Consider the following 20,591-nt stretch of genomic DNA (forward strand, 5'->3'; position numbering starts at 1 on the left):
CGCGTTTGTGGGATGTGTGTGCCGTACGCCCATATGTCTGTATGTGTAGGGTGTGTGTGTGTTCGTAAGAGCCGGCGGGCGAGAGAGAGCGGCTGTGCGTTAGACACAATCCAGGGATGGATAGGAGGAGGTGGGTTAGAGAGGTGCGGGTTTGTGTGCTGGTGTAAGTATGAGCTGATTGGTTGATGAGCTGTTTACTGAATATCAGGCGGAAAGGGGAGATTAGGACATGGATAAACACAACGTGAGAAGCAGATAAATATGTGTTTGGATTATGAGAGAGAGGGAGGAGACAGGTGTGTGTTCGGGATGAGCATGAGAAGAGGTCAAGGTTTTGCTGGTTTTCCCCTGCTGGTAGATATTGTAACTACACCATCGTTCTCCATTGACAAGCCATGTTATTTTTTATTTTTCACTGCAAAAAATGCTTTTCTTACTTAGTATTTTTGTCTTGCTTCCAGTCCTAATAAAAATATCAAAATTCTTAAATCCAGATGGATTTACTGGATAAGTAAAATGACATAAGATATTTTTTCTTGTTTTCTGAGGGGAAAAAAAATCTAAAACAATCTTAATCTGAAAACAAGCAAACTTATCTGCCAATGGGGTACGAAAAATCATTTTGTTTCTGTTTGGGACAGAAACAAGAAGCAGGATTTCAAACAGAAACAAGATTATTTTTTTTACCCCGTTTGCAGATAAGTTTGCTTGTTTTAATTTTTCCAGAAAACAAGAAAAAATAACTTTTTACTTAAATGTCATTTCACTTATCTAGTAAAAGCATCTGGATTTAAGAAATTTTAGATATTTAGACTGGAAACAAGACAAAAATACTAAATAAGAAAAGCATTTTTTGCAGTGTTCAAACAACATATAAAACGTTAATAGTTATTTGTATGTTTTACTAGTTCCTAATTCTTATTGAAGGGCTCTCAGAAGTATAAAATAATTTTTTTTGATCCATATCACAACAATGATATCACATATTATTTTGAATTTTTATGGAGGGTAGTTACTTTTGGATATGACTGGTACAGAGAGCGTTTGTAGGCGTGTGTTGCGTCATTAACATTAACATTCATGAGAGGGAACGCCCTCCTATCGATTTCCATCCAATCGCTGTCTTGACTGATACATGCAGGGCTTCACATTAACTTTTGCTCACTAGCAACTGTGGTTAGTGGTTTTCCAAAGTTACTAGCCATCGATACCATGGGGAAAAACTGCCATATAGATATTTTTAATATTATCTCATAATTTAGTAGCAGGTTTATTAGGCTGCTGTCACTTTAAGACCTGACGCACAGATCTATTATACTGTTATACATGCGTTTTCTTATGTGAATACTCACCAAGACCGGCATTATGGCATTATTTTGTGTGTATTTGACTGTTTAAGCACAATAAACAGCAAAAAAGAACTCAATTTAGTACTGAGAGGTGGCTTTATGTGTGCGCACTTTGGGTGTGAGCACAAAATGTGCTGGAATTAGTCAAATTATGTGTAATACGCGCAATCCCATGCCGAAATTCAAGCCCTGTAACACCAACAATATTCATCCAGAGCAAATGAAAGGAGTGAGGAGAGGCGGGTTTGTGTGTCGACTCGCTGTCGGAGAGATGAGAGAGAGAGAAAGTGTAGCTGAAATCATGTATCTATTCTGTGGAAAATTAACATTGGAAGAGTTTCAGATATTTCAGTATCGATATGTATCGAAAAAATGATATTTATGACAACAATACATTGCACTTAGTTTATTACATGTTGATGTTGAAAAAAGAATATATATTATATATAAAATTCAACCCACCAAAGTGGCTAGTAGGAGTGACTGCGTTACACGCCACTTCCATGTCAAGTCCTGGATACGTGATACAGTAGAACAGCATAAAATGCAAATATGCACATCGAAAGCAGTTTGTGGGAAATTCATAATTTATATCGAGAACTGGAGCAAACTGGAGCATCTTTAAGCTTTTTTATGGACACTTAAATACACACCAACTTGGGTTGAAAATGTAATTTTATTTAAAAATGACTGTATGCCTGGCTTAAAATGAACCCAAAATAGGTTGAAAATTAAATATCAGACACATAATTACTAGAGGCAACAATAATAATCCAAAGGTGAACATTTATTAATAAGCAATTTAATAAATATTTATTGTTTAATTATTATTCATTAAACGTATGAATAAATGTTAATTTCCAACATACTTTGGGTTCATTTTAAGCAAGCAATACAGTAATTGTTTAAAACAATAGTTGGATTAAATAAAACTACCCAGCAGGTTGGGCAAACATTTAACCCAACCACTGGGTTAAAACAACCCAGTCACTGGGTTTGTCCATTTTCAACACAACTTGGGTTGTTTTTAACTCAGCATTTTTTAGAGCGTAGTGATGTGAATAAGCACCTTTTAAGTGCACATATTGCGTCCATTGCGTCTTCTCCAAATGAAATTATATATATATATATATATATATATGAAAATAATGATACTGTTACAGCAGTGCATCTGATCATGAGAGGTGGCATGATGGATTACTGAAATTAAAGATGATGATGAAAAACGGATATTCAAAGAAGAATGGACAGAAAAGTAACTATGCCTTTATTCTCCTTTCTTAAAGGGATAGTTCACCCAAAAATGAAAATTCTGTCATCATTTACTCACCCTCAAGTTGTTCCAAACCTGTATGAATTTCTTTTTTCTGCTGAACACAAAAGAAGATATTTTGAAGAATGTGAGTAACCAAACAGTTGATCGGCCCAATTGACTTCCATAGTGTGGAAAAAAAATACTATGGAAGGGTCCATGAACTGTTTGGTTACCCATATTCTTTTGTGTTCAGCAGAAGAAAGAAATTCATACAGGTTTGGAACAACTTGTTTTTGGGTGAACTATCCCTTTAAGTGTGTTTTAAACAGATGTGTGTCATTTATGATATAGTGACAAATATGATGGGCTTTAAATATTTGTAATCAGTTGTCAGTATAGTCTATCAAAACTTCTTTAATTTGTTCATGATATTCCCTAATTATAAAGAAGATGCTTGAGTGTCCTCAACTCTTTTGTCTGTCTTCATGCTCACATTTTAATGTTCGTTCATCTGCATCCACCATATTTTTCAACACAGAAGTGAGGCGTTTCCTGTAAGTGTGCAAGACCTCAGATTCATTAGGTGCTATAGGTAAACAATTAGAAGAATAACAAAGTGCAGTAAATGGTTAAACTGTTTGTGCTACAAACCTGTGATTATAATCATAAATAAAGTAAGATTAGTGAGTGTGTTGTTGGTTTGTTGTCTCTTTCCACTCTCTTTCCACAGCTTTCCATACCTATTTCTTGAGCATTTTTCATATCTGAAGTATGGTGCTGAATTAACTGGGTTTTAGCCTCTCACTTAAAGCTGCTGTTGGATGGCTGTTCCCAGCTGGTGTTGTGGTCATGTGACCATGGTGTAGCGTGTCTCTGCTCCTCTTCAAATATGAGCACAAAAAAATAAGGAAAGCGAAAAGTAACAAGAAAAGACAAGGAGTAGAAGTAAGATAGGTGTGTGTGTGTGCTGTGCGTGTGTGTTTTTGGCTGGGCCGAGTGTAGAACGCAGTCTCTGGTGATGAAGATTATAAGGAATTTCCTGCAGCTGGGGACAAGAGAGAGCGTTCAAGTAATAGAAAGTGAAAGAGGGAGCGAGTGAGAAAGGTAGAGAGGGGAGGAGGGAATGAGAGGTTACAGAGAGGGAAAAGGCAGAGATGCGGGAGATATTAAGAATGCAGATGTGAAGGAAGAAGAACAGAGTTTGAGATAGAGGACTGAGGAATGATGGAGGCATTGAAAGCGAAGAAGGGAAGCTAGTGAGCTGCCTGGAGGAAGCATTTTAAGGTCGGCATGACATGATGCTTGTGATGGTCTTTTCTTCCCTATTGTGATGTATATCCGAGTGAAACAGCTTCTGGAACAAGAAAAAATGTAGGATGGGGCTTGATTTTGTCCATGGGGAATTAATTAGATGGTTTTGGTTTCTTATTGGTCGGTCTCATATGAGTGACAGGTTGCCCCGCCCTCAGGCCAGTAGACACATCATCAGAGAAGAGATGTTGGCCTTTATTCGGCCAAATTATAAGGCAGCATTGCATGTATCCCCAGTGGAGAAGAAAATCACTGCATGCATTGCGATGAGTTCAGTGAAAAATGTAAAAAACTTATCGAAATATTATTCAAAAATGTACAGAAAATTCATTAGATGCCAATAAAAAATTGTTAACTGAAAACTGTCTATTTTACACCAAATGTATGTAGACTACACTCTAAAAAATAATGTGTTGGCTCAACAAAAAAGAGTTCACATAAATTGTTTTGAGTTATGACAACTTTGAGTGAATTTACGTTCAACCAACAAGCTACACTGAGTTAGAGGAACTTAATAATTATTAGCATAACACAAATTTTTAAGTTGATTACTCAAAAAAATTAAGTCACTGCAACTACTTGAGTTGAAGCCCTGAAACCAATTAATCTGATCTATTTCAGTTCAAATCAACAGCTATCATAGCACATGCTAACATAAATTATTAAACATGTATATTTAATGATCAAGTAAGATATTACTTGTCACTGGCATTAGCGCAGTCATTGCTTATAGAGTCAATATTGTTTACCTTCATGTATCTACTCTTCAGCACAATGATAACCACGAAAACTTCAACATTACAGAAACTCTTTTAAATGTCAAACATAACAGCATTAAACACTAACAGGTCTTTCCCTTCACTAAAAAGAAATTTTTTTTTTTACATAATTTCAACATTTATTCTCCTTATCCAATCCTATGCAAAGCATACTGGGAACTAGAAATCCACTGCCTAATTTTCGAAGTTATCTAGACAATTTCAATAAGTTACTGCAACTTAATTTTTAAAAAAAAAGCCAATTAACGCAGAAATTTTAGTTTAAATTACAGATGATATTAAGATGATGATCAACATTATTATGTCAACAGAACTCAACAAAATAATGTTTGCAACTTAAAAGGTTTAATTAAAACAATAAATCAGAATCTTTAACTTGCAACCATGCATTTATTTACGTTGTGGTGAATTACTTTTTAGAGTGAGCATTCAAAAGTGTGGTCAGTAGGATTTTTTTTTTTGAAAGAAAGAAAGAAAGAAATCCTGTTTTTCAGTAAGGACACATTAAAGTGACATTAAAGACACTTATAATATTACAAAAGATTTTTTTTTTTTCACATAAATGCACTTTATTCATTATAGAATCCTAAAGAAATATGTCAAAAATATTAAGCAACACAGCTGTTTTAACATTGATAATCAGAAATGCTTCTTGAGCAGCAAATCAGCATATTAGAATGATTTCTGAAGGATCATGTGACACTGAAGACTGGAGTAATGATGCTGAAAATTCAGCTTTGATCACAGGAATAAATTATGTTTTAAAATATATTCACATAGAAAACAGATATTTTAAATTGTAATAATATTTCACAATATTGCTGTTTTTCCTGTAATTTTGATCAAATAAATGCAGCCTTGCTGAGACTTTTTTCAAAATTATTTTAAAAAACTAGTGTATATTTATGTTTATTGCATCGTTCCTCTCATACCACTTTTGAGACTCGAGTCTTTTATGCAGAACACTATTTGTATGACTTGTTTCCGCCAATTAATAAAATATTAAAAAAAAGATAATTGCAACTTTTTATCTCAAAATTCTGACTTTTTTTCTCAGAATTGTGTGATATAAACTCAGAATTGTGTTATAAAGTCAGAATTACGTGATATAAAGTCGCAATTGTGAGTTATAAAATCAGAATTGTGAGATATAAACTCTGAGTCAGTCCTTTTTTCCCTCAGAATTGGACTTGATACCACGCAATTGTGAGAAGAAAGTCAGAATTATCTCTTTTTTTTAATTCCGTGGTGGGAACTAACTTCCATACCAAGTTGAGCTTTCCAAATCAATCACTTATGACAGGTGTTTTCTTTTTTTCAAATGAGAAAATTATACAAAATGTATTTTTAGGCGCAGTGTGTAAACTTCAGAAATGATTTAAATATGTCTAACACATCATTTTTATAACACTTTATGGGTGTCATTCACGCCTATACTTTCTTTTCTTTTCTTAACGTAGTTAATCACATTGTCTTTATAATATAATTATTTTTATTTTTCACACACAGTGTAAATAGCTCTATATATACAGGAAAATATTTAGCTGTCTTTATATACAGAACACAAGGGGAACATCATGTTTTGGGCTCTGAGGCACTAAAAAGTTTGTAAACCCCTGCCTTGTGAGGTTCCAGTTAGGAGGCTCACTATATAGGCAGCGAAGCAGCTGACTAGGTTTTGCAACAGAGCTATTGTGTGTGAATGTGTGTGTGTGTGACAGCTGTGTTTCTGCAGAGTGTCACTGGAGTGTCTCTGTGGATCTTATGACCCACTTCTACCTCTCTCTCACTCTAACTCTCTCTCTATCTCTCTTTCCCCTCTTTCCGTTCCTTCTCTCTCTCTCTCTCTTTCTTTCTCTCTCTCTCTCCACTCTAAGCTTTCTCCTACATTCTCTCTCACTCTGTCTTGTTCTAACTTTCTCTGTTTTTCTCTCTCTCTCTGTCACTCGCTCTCACACACTGTCGGGGCTGCTGCCTGTATCTTAGCAACAACTGCACTCTCATTTGAACTCAGTGAGTGCTTTTCCCTAACACACCCACTGACACACAGACACACACTTGTGTAAACACACACACACACACACACACACACACATATACATAAGCACTCCTTTGCACTTGTGTAAACAGACACACATCCCAGCACAAACACTTGAAAACAAAAAAAGTTGTGAGATACAGACCAGACAATGTATGTGTCCATGGGTGTGTTTGGGCATGAGTCCGTCTCTTAGAAAAAAGGTTCAATAAGGTTCTTGACTCAATTTTAAAAAGCCCTTTATGCCAAAAAGGTTGTATATAAGGAGAAATGTCTTAAAAGGGTCATGAATTGAGAAATCAACTTTTCCTTGAGATTTTGATAAGAGGTCATCATACTATAAGAATATCCTGTAAGTTTTAGAACTGAAAACTTCCTTGTTAGTCCAATAAAAGCTTTTATTGACACCAGGCCCAGCGAACGAATGTGCCTATATAGGTGAAACTCCGCCTCCGCAGAAGAAATCAACGCCTACTTCATCATTGCAGCGTTAGCCCCGCCCACTGGTGTGTTAGTGAGATGAGGAGGATCTTCAAAGGACCTTTAAAAGGATCCTAATGCTAGGAATATGGTTATTTATTTTCATCAATGTGAGTGTCTCAGTTGAGCTTTATTTATTTGTATTCGGTACATTTCACGGTGGATTCTTTGGTAAATCAATCGCATTTCGACGCAAACAGACTTTTACGATATGGACTCGACAGTAACGCAACAACATGTCAGTAACTGTGTTCATTCGAATGCCTGATCTGATATTAATGATTCATGTACAGTCAGATGTTCTTTGTCTATGTGTCAGTAAATCAAACCAGTGACTAAACGCTCAACTTCACCTTGTTTCTCTTAGTAGGATGAAAATAATCTGTTATTTAGACGGTGATTAAATTATATATAGAAAGAACGCTCCCTTTACAATCGCTGGAGCTGTCAATCAAACAGTGTGAGTTTATCAGTGACTGAATTCTGGATTTGTGGCAAAACTCCCGTTTAATTCAACGAATCTCTTAGTTACATCCGATGAAACCATTCGTTAGTGTGCAGAAATTGAGTTACAATGACGAGATCACTGCTTTCATGCGCTCAACAACATGTCTGTGATCGGCTACAATGTTCATCACTGCAACCTTTCACGCCATGATCTAAATATAATGCCATAGATTTAAGTGTAATACTATAATCAACACTTTTCACGATTAGTTAACCTCCTGTAATAGTAAAAACGTGCTAAAAGTTTTCTAGAGAGTCATACTTAGCTATTTCATATGCAAATATGTCAGCCAATCACAGCAGTGGGCGTTTACGCTGAAGTCTCACAGCAGACACGCCCCTTAAAACAGAGCGTTCAAATAAGAGGGCTAAAATCAGGGTAGGAAAAATGCCTTTTATTTCTAAATGATGATAATTTTTGATGTAAAAAGCATACTAACATTATAAGTGCACCCCAGGAAACATTATAAAACAACGCAGTTCATGACCACTTTAAATTATTGCATAATACTTTCATGTTTAATGGGTTATTTAAATTTTTCTAGTGATAAAGTACGTTTACAAGCTGTTTAATTCATAAAATTGTATCGAAATTAAAAATAAATTAATACAATGATCCCATGATGTGAACCTCTAAATTATGATGCGCCTGACGGAACCCTTTAAGGTTCCATATAGAACCTTTCCTTCTAAGAGTGTGAAGTAGTTCCAATCCCTGCATCATTCAGCTCTTGTTTTGTACCTATATGCCATAATCCATTTCATACAGTTCAGATGAGAAAAAAAGATCACTTGCACTTTGTTTAGGATGTATCTTTGCTTATTTATATGATTTTGCATTGTTGCTTGTGAGTTATTTCCCCTTTATGTCTAACGTATTCTGAGCGTTCAGATCTTGTTGCAGGATGAGTCAACAGATAATCTTATTTTGTGCTGTGGTATTTGTTTTACTGCATGGCTGGTTTGTGGACAGGTGGGCATCAATGTAGACTTTCATGTCTGTCATTGGACAGTGAATCTAAAGGCAGCTTTGTGATTGGCTAAACATTACCAGCTGTTTGGATCCCCCGGGGAGCATTGCAGCAGTTAAAAGGATTGGAGCAATGGAGAAAGAGACAAAACGTGTGTGGAGAATCGAAAGCGCAATAGTGGAGGGAGGCAAAGAGAGGCAGCTGCAGTAAGAGAAGTTGATTCAAATACAAAAAAGGTAAAACCGCAGAGGGTTTAAAGGGATGGATTTTCTCAGAGAAGGCAGGGGAGGCACACCAAACAACACTGGAAGATGAAGAGAATATAATTAATAGCTACTACAAAAAGCAAAAGCAAATCTGAGATCAAATTGTGTGTAAACCACTCATCTTTCTGAAGTTACACTGTCCAAAATCATCAGCGGATAATGATTTACAGTTGCCTTCGTCTCCTTTAAGCTCATTGTTAACTGATGATTTACTGATTATTAGAGTGAAAAGATTATGCATATTATGCGCTGATATTAAAATTCTAGCAGATAATGTTTAAATTAAATTTAATGTAATCAACTATTATCATCATAATCGTCACATTTATCATAAAACTGAATTTTGGCATGTATGAAACAGTATGAAAAATAGATATTCATTTTGAGATTTGGTAATGATTACATTTAACAGTGTTATTAAATAATATTAACTTTAGGCAAAGGACATATAAAAATAATGGAAAGAAGCATGGACTATTAAATATTGACTGATAGCAATAACCGATAAATACAATATCCAATATGGTATTGATGTGTTATTAATTTTAAGCAGTCTTAAAAATGTGTAAACTTGAGACTTTTGATAATATTTGTTAAAAGTCTCAAGTTTACACATTTTTAAGACTACTTAAAAATAATAACAACATATCAGTACCATATTGGATATTGGCAGACATTTAATGAGATGTATTCAAATACTTGTAAAAAAAAAAAAAACATATTTTTTTGAAGGTTTTTTTTTCTGCTTTAAAATTTCATGTTTAATTTAATGTGTTTGCTGTTTCTTTTTTAACTGTTTGTGAAATTTACTAGCAATTTCTGAGTGAAAATTGTTTCTACACCATTTTTTTCAGTGCACTGAAAAACAAATGGTGTAGAAACAGGAAGTTACACATTAAAATAAACTTGAAATTTAAAGCAGAAAAATGTTTTTTTTTTTTTAAAACCCTTTTATGTTCCATTAACCGTTAACCTGTAAACTGCTCTCTAAAAAACACTGGGTTAAAAACAACCCAATTTGGCTTGTTTTCAACCCAAGGGCTGGGTAAATATAGGACAGAACACATGTTGGGTTAATTTTGAAGCAAATTGGGTTGTTTAAAACCCAGCAATGGGTTGATTCATTTTTACTACAATACTAGCTTATTTTTTTTATTTCATACATGAATTAATGTTTACGGATTAACTTAAATCCTCTAAACTTTTTTTAAATACTCCACACGACCACTTTTGCATGATAATTCCTTTATTTTACAGTATAGCACTTATAGCATACAGTATAGCATATTTTACATCGTTTTTTTTAATACATATTGCCTACATTTAAGCTAATTTAACAAATATTAGAAGTAAAAATGAAACATTTAGAAGTAATTCAGGTGTTATCGACCGGTCTCTGTTGTCCTGTTTCCACCGTAACGGCGCTGGATCTCGTGCCGGAGATGACTCACGTTCGGCGGGGGAACTGCTAACTACAGACCGCCGTCCTGCGTTTCACTCGTAGCCGAAAAATGCTGTGACTGACTCCATAATCTGTCCATATTTTAACATCCTAAATATTTATATTCTGTATCTTTTGAATAAAATCATAAAATTGTATGCAAGGCATTAGGTGTTTCCATCACGCGAAAAGACCGACGCGACACTCGTTTAGGTGACTCACATCGTGCCCGTATGCTGCTTTGCATAAAATTAAACGATATACAGAACAATAACAAATTTTTAGATAAATTCACAAACCTGTATTTTACCGAAGACATGCACCAATTTGACGGAGCTGCACTGCTCTCTCCTACAGAGGTCGTCTGACCCAGGATCTGGGTAACACAAAAACTACCCAAACACTGGAAAAATAACCCCAAAAAATGACCCAAAGGCTCCACCCAGGACTTGGGTAGAAAAAATAACCCAAGATTTTTTAGAGTGTGTAAACATCACAATTCCTCATCTCAGTAATCTACCACACGGCACTAGGTTGGAAAGAGTGAAAGCCACATTTAATTAGTACACAAAGCAGACCACTGCTAACCTCACTCTCTCTCTTCGCACACACTCATCGCTGACTTAATCCAGCTCACTAGTCTGTCCTGGCAGGCAAATATGTGATGGTGCCAGAACTGTGAGAGAAGAGTAGGAGAAGCTCCAGACATTCAATCTCTCTCTCTCTCTCTCTCTCTCTCTCTCTCAAACGCTTAGGAGAAGGAATGTGTGTGAATATCTGAGGGACTCTGTGTGAGCGATTCGGTGTGTGTGCGTGACTGTAATTAAAGTGCTGTTCTGCAGTTGTGCTTGTTCCTGTCTTCTGTGAGACTGATGCTTAATTAATGAGTGGTATTAATTAGAGAAAGAGAAGGAGAGAGGGAGGAGGAGACCGAAAGCAAATTTAAAGTGTGAGAGAATTAGAGAGATGCAATTTAAGGGTGAAGTAGCAGATCTAAAAGCTATATTTGTTTGTGTGCACTTACCTGTTGACCCTCGGACAACATCGTCTGCTTCAGCATGCAGATATAATACAGGACTGTCTGAGATTTAAGACAAAAACACACATGCTTGTTAATGTGATTGTCTGATTTTCCTCTCTGCTTCTTCGCTGTATTGACTCGACTCGACTCTTGCTGGAATTACAACTTAAAGGGATAGTTCACCAAATAAGTAAAAATTTTGTCATCATTTACTCACACTCATGTCATTCCAACCACATAAGACTTTCGTTCATCTTCAAAACACAAATGAAGAGATATTTTGAATGAAATCTGAGAGGTTTCTGTTCCTCCATTAAAAACGTTCATAAATAGATTGTAAAATAAATCTATATGAATTGAGCATTTAATCCAAGTCTTCTGAAGCGACATGATCGCTTTATATGACGAACAGATTTAATTTAGGCTTTTTTCACAAATTAAAGCGCTCGATTCATATGGGTTTATTTTACAATCTCTTTATGAACGTTTTGAACCATTAGTTTTTTCATTGAAAGGACAGAAATCTCTCAGATTTCATTCAAAATATCTTAATTTGTGTTTGGAGGACGAACAAAAGCCTTATGTGATTGGAATGGGTGAGTGATGTCAAAATTTTCATTTTTAAAAAATCCAAATTTTGACATCATTTACTTACCTTCAAGTCACTCCAGATCTGTACGATTTTCTTTCCTCTGCGAAACACAAGAAAACATTTTGAAAAACGTGTGTGTGTTTGAACATTTAAAGTCTGTACATTGAAAGTCAGTGAAAGAAAGTCATACAGGTTTGGACTGACACGAGTGTGGCACTCTAAAAAACGTTGGGTTAAAAATAACCCAAGTTGGGTTAAATATGGACAAACCCAGTGACTGGGTTGTTTTGAACCAACCTGCTGGGTAGTTTTATTTAACTCAACTACTCTATAAAAATTACTATATTGCTCGCCTAAAATTAACCCAAAATAAGTTGTAAATTAACATAAATTAACATTTATTAATAAGTTTAATAAATAATAATTAAATAATAAACAGTATTAAATTGCTCACTCTAAAAAAATGCTGGGTTAAAAATAATCCAAGTTGGGTTGAAAATGGATAAACCCAGCTATTGGGTTGTTTTAACCCAGCAGTTGGGTTAATGTTTACCCAACATGCTTTTAACCCAACTATTGTTTAAAAATGACTATATGGCTGACTTAAAATGAACCCAAAATATGTTGGAAATTAAAAATCAGAGACATAATTATTAGAGGCAACAAAAGGTGAACATTTATTAATAAGCAATTTAATACATTTGTTTGTTTAATTATTATTTATTAAACATATTGATAAATGTTCATTTCCAACATATTTTGGGTTCATTTTAAGCAAGCAATAAAGTAATTTTTAAACAATAGTTGGGTTAAACAAAACTACCCAGCATGTTGGGTAAACATTTAACCCAACCGCTGGGTTAAAACAACCTAATAGCTGGGTTTGTCCATTTTCAACCAGCTTGGGTAGTTTTTAACCCAGCATTTTTTATAGTGTGAGTAAATGATGCATTTTATGTCTGTGTTCACCTTTTGATTGCGTCTAGTAATTATGCATCTAATTTTTAATTTTCAACCTATTTTGGGTTCATTTTAAGCCAGCCATATAGTATTTTTTAATCAATAGTTGAGTTAAAAAAAAAACTCAGCAGGTTGAGCAAACATTTTACCCAACCGCTGGGTCAAAACAACTCAATCTCTGGGTTTGTCCATATTTAACCCAACTTGGGTTGTTTTTAACCCAGCATTTTTTAGAGTGTGAGTAAATGATGACAGAATAAGTGAACTTCTAGACTGTTAAGTGTTAGTTTATGAAATGGCACCTTCCATATGCAAATAATCTTCCAGCAAATTGTTGAAATCTTGGCAAGGGAACAAATCAAAACATGAAAAGCTGAATAATTAATTAAACTGTAGCGTATATTAATGTTCATAGTAATTACTTTTTTCATTGAAGTTATTTGATCAAATCAGTTAATTCAGGAATTTTTTGTTTAAGTAAACTCATTTGTGACACATTGCAGGAATGCAATACAAAATAAAATACAGTATAAAATGCTAATTCAACCAGTATGAGTCCCGCTGTGAGTTCCTGTGTGGTGTACAATGAGCATGTAAAATGGAAAGAAAGGTCGATAGCCAATAGATGCCAAGCACGACAATCTTCAAAGACCTTGATGTTCTTGTTTATACTGTACAGAATGATGTCAAGAAGATTAAGACCTATGGAGCTGTAGTCAACGTCACAGGATGTAGCCATTAGAAAAAAATACTTCTAATGGTAGAGAAAAAAAACATCTTCAACTGGCACAGAGATTCAAGCTGACCTTCAAACACAAGCTCGCACCATCTATAGCACATAGTGTAGCAGCAGCCAAAACACACCTGAACATGCCTTAACAGAATTCCTTCTGATGACCAAATCAGAGCATTTTGGTACAGCCCATCATCGCTATGTTTACTGACAACAAGATGAAGCTTTCAAAGAGGAGACGAGTCAAACACAAGAGAGGTTCATTGATGTTTTGAATTGTTTTGTTGCCCTTGGCACTGGATACCGTTAAACATGTGCATGGTTTCAAGATGTCAAGCAAAGACTGGAGAGCACTTTTGAAAGAAGTGTCAGAAACTTGGTACTGAGTGAAGGTCATGGGCCTTCAAGCACACACAAAAAATAATTGTTCCGAAGCAACCAGAAAACCTATGAGGAAAGATGAAAACAGTGAGCAGGCAGTGTTGAAATCTGGGAGAATTAAAGCACAAGATCAGGCCAAACTGGCAATACAGTAGTGTGGGAAGCTTATCCGTGGCTCTGAATACTGGATTGCAGCAATTTTGTTTGTGTCACAGAATATTAAGTGGGGGGAATGCTGTTTTGTTTTCTAGGTGGAAGAAATAATTATGTGCATCAAAAGTAAAGTTTCAGCAGTACTAGTAGTGATTAAGGAGACTATTTGTCAATTTTTATCAAAAATATGTGCGTTATTATGCATGTTTATGTATATTTGTCTGTATCAGTGTCTTCAAGAATGCAAGTGTGGCAGCTTGTTCGGCACCATGTACTGTAGCACATGTTTCTGGTTCGCTCGCTCTCTCTCTTTCTGCACTTTCCTTATCGTTGCCAGTTAGTAATAAAAACCATGTGGAACAGACTGAGAGATGGATAGAACTGTATTGTGTGTGTGTGTGTGTGTGTGTGTGTGTGTGTGTGTGTGTGTGTGTGTGTGTGAGAGAGAGAGTGTCCAGCCCCTGGACTTACTTACAAAGTTTATCACAAATAAAGTGCTATTCTTAAAGGAATTGTTCACCTAAAATGAAAATTTTGTCATAATGTATTCACCAACAAAGATATTATATAGCTTTAGAAGACTTGGAATATAAAACACAAGTGCTATGTATATTGTGTAAAAAAAAAAATGTATGCATGGCAGTATATACAGCATCTACTTTTATTATGCCAAAGATCTCATTTTGTGTTTCACATAAGATGGGTTGGAATGACATGGGAGCAAAATGATAACTTTCCTTTTCTGTTTGAAATATTCTTGCATGCATTTGTCATTTCCCCCTCATATTTCAGGATGTAATTTGAAAAATGTGTTGATCCCTTTTTTTCTTTCTTTTTTTTTTACATTTTCCTCAGTCCATTCACATATTCTTTCATCTATCCATCTCTTTCCTCAACCGTCTACATCCCCTGCCTCTCGTCCCTTTGCTGCCCCCTGCTGCCATGTCCCAACTTCTCTGCATTGTTTATTGATTCTAGCCTTTTTTCAGAGGTCATATTTTGTGTGTAGCTCACTAGTGTGTTTGATATTTTTATGTGTTTATCGGTTTTTGTTAGTGAGAGCTGAATAATATAGTCTTTTATTTAGATATTGCCTATATATAACTATATTCCATATTTGTTTACTGGCCCAGATTGTCGATCAAAGTTACAATGTAGACATTTTTGAAACCTCATTTTCATGGCAGACACATTTAATGTTACTTTATATCAATATATGTGGAAGCTATCGCGTCTTTTTAAAATGTTAGCAAGGTCTCATGACATGTTACACAATAATGTTGAAAAGCAATACATTTTGGCAATTTGTTTTGAATAGCCACCATCGTAAGAATATGTTAAGATTCAAACATACAGTACCATGTTTTTGCTATTCAATGCAATGGCTGCTTTTCGACATGCTTTTTTAGATGATGCTACTAATTCTCTTATTCGTCTTAATTCCGAAATTTCCTAAATCAGACATTGGACTAAAAAAATTTGAGTAATTGTTTATTATTGCGAGAGATAACTAAAAGTTTATTTAATATGCTTTAAATTGCCAAATGTAAAGCATGTAAAGCAGTTGCCTATCCACTGAGACATATGTCGTATTGCCATAGTGAGGCCTGCAATCTATTGCATTGGAAAGGAAAACTATGTAACCATGGTTACCGTTCCACTCATATTCAATTGCCATGGTTACAACTGTTCTCTAACTGTATTGCCATAGTGACAAGTGTCCTTTCGCCCACAGGGATAACACAAAGCATGGCCACAGCAGCAGACATGGTAAGAACAACTGCAGTTATTTCAATAACATTTTTAAGTATGTTGTACAGTAATCCTCAACAGTAAGTCTTTTTGTGTGTTTTGTCCCCTAGGAAATAACTGCACTCCTGAAAACTGGAAACCCCAAGACTGTGTGAAGCCTGATGGTCCAATTCATTCTGCCTAAGTATAACAGTGAGAGGACAGTGATCAAACATCCTACCTACTGAACTGGACCCAGTTAAACCTAACACGGAACCATCACTGACACATATACATAAATACGAAGATCCTGATCTGCAATTTTGGGGGTAATGAGCCGTCTGTCAGGTCGCCTGCGCTCTGGAGGTGTTCGCTTGACTTGTGAGGCACTGGCTGACAAAGACTGCAGTGATGATGAGGGCCCCTCTCTATGGGAGGGGGATGAAGAGCAGGGGGGCACATCTGTAGGACCCACTGATTCCACTCCAGCCAGCTCACTACATTACAGCTTTTATTCACCTCCCTCTTTAGCTAATGGTCTGCGGAACCATGAAGAGCAACTTCGACGTAGGGCAAGGAGACGTCGGCAGACAGAATGCGTGGAGCAAGTACACACACAAGAACAAATGCACATTCAGCAAAACACACAACCACAGATGCACACACCCCAACACTCACATTCACTCACACAGTCAAGCACACACCTGCAGCCGCATACACACATTCCAATGGATACACATATGTGGATGGACACAAACACGCTAACACACAAGCGCACACCCACAGACACTGGCTCTTCACTTATAGAGCAGGACCCCTCCCTTATTCCAGAAGACTTATCTTTACCTTCTAAGACTGAAACACATAATGTACATGTTCAGTCAGCCCCTTTGTTACATACCAGCCCTCCCCCAAAGACTCTGTCACCTCCTCAGTACAACCCTTCCTCTTTACCTAAAGAGGAGACAGAACACAATTCAACATGTAAGCCAGAAATGGATCGCACCACTGACCCAGACCACGTTCGTATAACAGGCCAATCCACTGTCATGACCTCTGTGGAGGCTGAAAGGAAGTATACTCTACGGAGCTCTGGCCGACCACGTTTCCCCTGCCATCTTCGAAAATCATCACGTTTACGTAGAGCTGCTGAGGACAGTATGTTCAAAAGGGAACTGGACCAACAGGATGAAGAAGAAGAGGAGAATAGAGTCTGGAGAACAGAGGAAATAAGGCAGATGGAGGAGCATCCCCCAGAGGTGTGTGCTGCTGCCTCATCGTTTGAGGTTTTACCATCGCCGGCTATATCAGCAGATACACCAAATCATAGCATGAGAACGTCAGAAGGAGAGGGCATTATTACTCACCATGCAGTTAGAGGGAAGCGACAGGGACGTTATTTAGGTGTGAGAAAGATTGTGGTAAAAGTAGCCAGAATACCTGTTCACATGAGCCGACGACAGAAAAGCTACAAGATCTCATCCCTGGAGCCAGCGTGTGCTGGACTCCATGGAGAAGGGGTCCCAACAGGAGAGGGACCTGAGGGGGCTATAGGAGGTGAGCCAGGAGCTAATGTTCCCAGAGAGCCAACCGCACTTCTCCGCATGAAAAACAATGGAAAGAGTGTGATGGTAATGTTTCCACCGGGAGAGCTTCCTGTAATCTTGAAGCGACGCAGGGGGCGCCCCCCTAAACAGGCATTACCAGGACAGCCTGACATGCATGAAACCAGAGTAGGAGCAGCCAGTGCAGCAGAGCCAAAAAAAATTCGGAGGCGGCGAACAGTAAAGCTACCGTCTCCACAGCCCTCATATGTTAATGATACCAATGATGTTAAAGTAGAATATGCAGATGTCCTTTCCAAACTGGCCTTCTTAAATAGACAACCTCCCAGCACAGGCCGCTGCTCCCCTCCACGCTGCTGGACCCCAACAGAGCCTGAGACTTTCCACATACCACCAGAAAATCCATCCCTTTCCACTCTTTTGCACCGTCTCACAGGATTCCGCAGAAGAGGTGGCCGTGCAGGCTGTATGGGGAGTAGAGGAGGGGGAGCAGCTGGATCCTCTGATTCTTTTAAGAGATCATTCAGTGACTTCTTTGAAACAATTGGCAAAAAGCGCAAGGTCCCCGCATCTGAACCAGGAACTCCACGAAAAAGAGGCAAGGGTGTTGCTGGGGGAATAAATAGGGCAGCTTTAGGTGACACTGTGCAAGGTGAGAAGGTTAGAAAACGCCGGTCACGAAAGAATGGGGCTTTAAAAAATTGTACAGGTGCCCAAGAGCAAGACTGGCAAAATGAGAACAGCAGTTGGATAGGGAAAGGTGACAGAGATAATCCTGAGAAAGCAAGTAGTTATCAGAGTCCTTGTTCCCCTCGTGGAAGTTTTCAAAGCAGTGAGGCTAGTAAGGGGGGGATGTACCACAGCCCCGGTATGAGAGGGGTGTGCAGTGGAGAAGAGTCTCAGGGAATGTTTGCAGGATATTTTCGCTCTCTGCTTGATTCTGATGACTCCTCTGACCTGCTAGATATTTCCATGTCCAGCCCTGCTGGACGGCAGGAAGGCCGTAAGGTCACCCCAGGATATGAGGGTGGCAGCCCTGGTGCAGCCCATCGTTGGTCTCCTGCCTTTCCTAAAAGAAGTCCTAAAGGAGCAGCCTGTCTTGGGGAAGGAGCGCAATTATCCTCACCCCAAACTCAAGGCAGTTCAGCAACTAAACCCTCATATTCATATAGTGTCTCACAGACTTCTCCAACTCCATCCTTCCCTAAATCCCCTGCACTCTTGCTTTCCCGTTCACCCAGCTCTCCACATCCATCTGGAGGTTTTCCTCAATATCCACCTAGTTATAGTGCTGGGGTTCCTCAAGGTGGAAGTATTTACCCCCTCCCTCAACAGCAGCAGCAACAGCAACAGCAAAGGCCAAGTGACTGTAGCTTTACATATGGTACAAAAACTCCCTCTGTTCCCTCTGCGCAGTGTCAGATGAGTTATTCCAACTACCAGGGTTCTGCCAAGCGTGGTTATAGTGGATATCCAGGCCAACCCCATTCAACCATACAGAGAGGGGACTCTGGCGCAACCTCACCAGGTGGAAGTTATATGTCAGTGTCAAAGTCCAGCCCATATTCCTTATCCTCTTCTCCGCCTGAGGGTTGCAGACAATACACCTCTACAGCTCAGTGGGGATACAGGCAAGGGGGAAATAACTGGGGTAGTGATGCATATGGCACTCATCAGTTTCATGGTTACTCTGATTATGGGGTAGCTGGAACTGGATCAGAATCCAAAGACATTCTGGACATCTCAAACTACACACCCCAAAAAGCCAAACAGCGTCCCTGCCCTGAGACACTCTCTGAATCCTCCTCAGACTCTTCTCACACTGGTGGAGGAGGGATGAGTGTTGTGGGGGGAGCATTTCGCCCAAGGGATGTTCCTATGCCTGAGGGTCAGTCTAGCCTTTCAAGCCTGGAGAAGCTAATGCTTGACTGGAATGAGAATTCAGCAGGCCCTTCTTACAACTGGAGTCAGAATGTACTATTCCAAGGGGGGGCAAAACCAGGTCGTGGGCGAAGGAAAAAGTCTGAGACACACAATGAGAAGGAAGCATGCTCTGTTCCCCCAGGTTCACCTGCCAGTCCTCCTATGCAAGGAGGGCCAAAACGTAGTGCTACAGGTGGTAGACAGCCCAGGGGAGCCAGAGGCAGAGGAGGATTCTCTCCTTGCCAAAGAGATCGTCCCCCACCACCGAAAACCAAATCTCAAAAGCCTTCAACCCCATCAGGCTCAGGGCAGATGGGTTCAGGGGGTCTATACCAAGAAACATTGGACTACTACAGTGGAGATAGTAGTAGCCTGTCACCTCTTAGCCATGCCCCAGAGTCCTGTGAATACCCCTCTCCATATTCTGTCCACACTTCTACTCCCTCCTCAGATGAGAGATTTGCTCATGTCTATCCTCCAGACTCTGCCTCTGTGTCCCCCAGTTTATCAAATCAGTCAGATGCCCTAAAGCAGTATCCTAAACCTGGTCCTCCCTCACAGACTTATGGGCATGCTGCCAGGACTTTTAGCCCAACCCTCTCCCCAACCCCTCGGCTCTTGCCGCAGTGTGGTTCCGCCATGAGCCCACATCGGGTCCCTAAAGATCAGTTCTCCCAGTATGATTCCCCGAGTTACAGTGGCTCTCCCTGCTGGTATGGGCAAGGAGGAAGTGTCGCTGGCAGCCCCCAAAATTATGAGGAACAGCGAACACCAGCAGTCTCTTTGCCCTCCCACAAACGGGACATGTCACTGATGGTCTCTGGGATGAGAGTTCCATCCCATTCATCTTACCCTTCCCCTTTACAAAGAGGTCCTTCCATGTCAACTTGTGTGAGTGGGACACTGGACTCTTCCCCTCAGCATGATGAGATGGGTTACCATGGTAACTTGGACAGCTATGCACCCGTGGGACACCGTTATGCACCCCAAACAGCCCGGGGAGGGGTACTCTGCCAGCTTCTTGACCAGCCCAGCGATGAAGGCTTCACCGTCACCAGCCTGTAGTTGGAATTTTAATGGCATCGCTGAAGAGGTAAGACATAAATACTGGTACATAGTCAAGACGATAGCAGTA

At 38.5% G+C, this 20,591-nt stretch overlaps 1 protein-coding gene across 3 annotated transcripts in view; it reads left to right on the forward strand.

Annotated features, from left to right (window-relative positions):
* Positions 1–20,591, forward strand: part of ahdc1 (AT hook, DNA binding motif, containing 1) — a 31,275-nt gene that overhangs the window by 9,272 nt on the left and 1,412 nt on the right. For 2 of the 3 annotated variants that reach the window (XM_051873839.1, XM_051873840.1), the window contains 2 exons: positions 15,973–16,007; positions 16,100–20,549. In XM_051873839.1, the coding sequence (XP_051729799.1) occupies positions 16,301–20,521 (4,221 nt within the window). In that variant the 5' untranslated portion in view covers positions 15,973–16,007; positions 16,100–16,300 and the 3' untranslated portion in view covers positions 20,522–20,549. Of the gene's footprint in view, positions 1–3,599; positions 3,889–15,972; positions 16,008–16,099; positions 20,550–20,591 lie in introns of those variants that run through there. The other variant, XM_051873841.1, reaches the window with a different exon arrangement.

The sequence above is a fragment of the Ctenopharyngodon idella genome, chromosome 19 (assembly GCF_019924925.1).
Source record: "Ctenopharyngodon idella isolate HZGC_01 chromosome 19, HZGC01, whole genome shotgun sequence".
Classification (NCBI taxonomy): domain Eukaryota; kingdom Metazoa; phylum Chordata; class Actinopteri; order Cypriniformes; family Xenocyprididae; genus Ctenopharyngodon; species Ctenopharyngodon idella.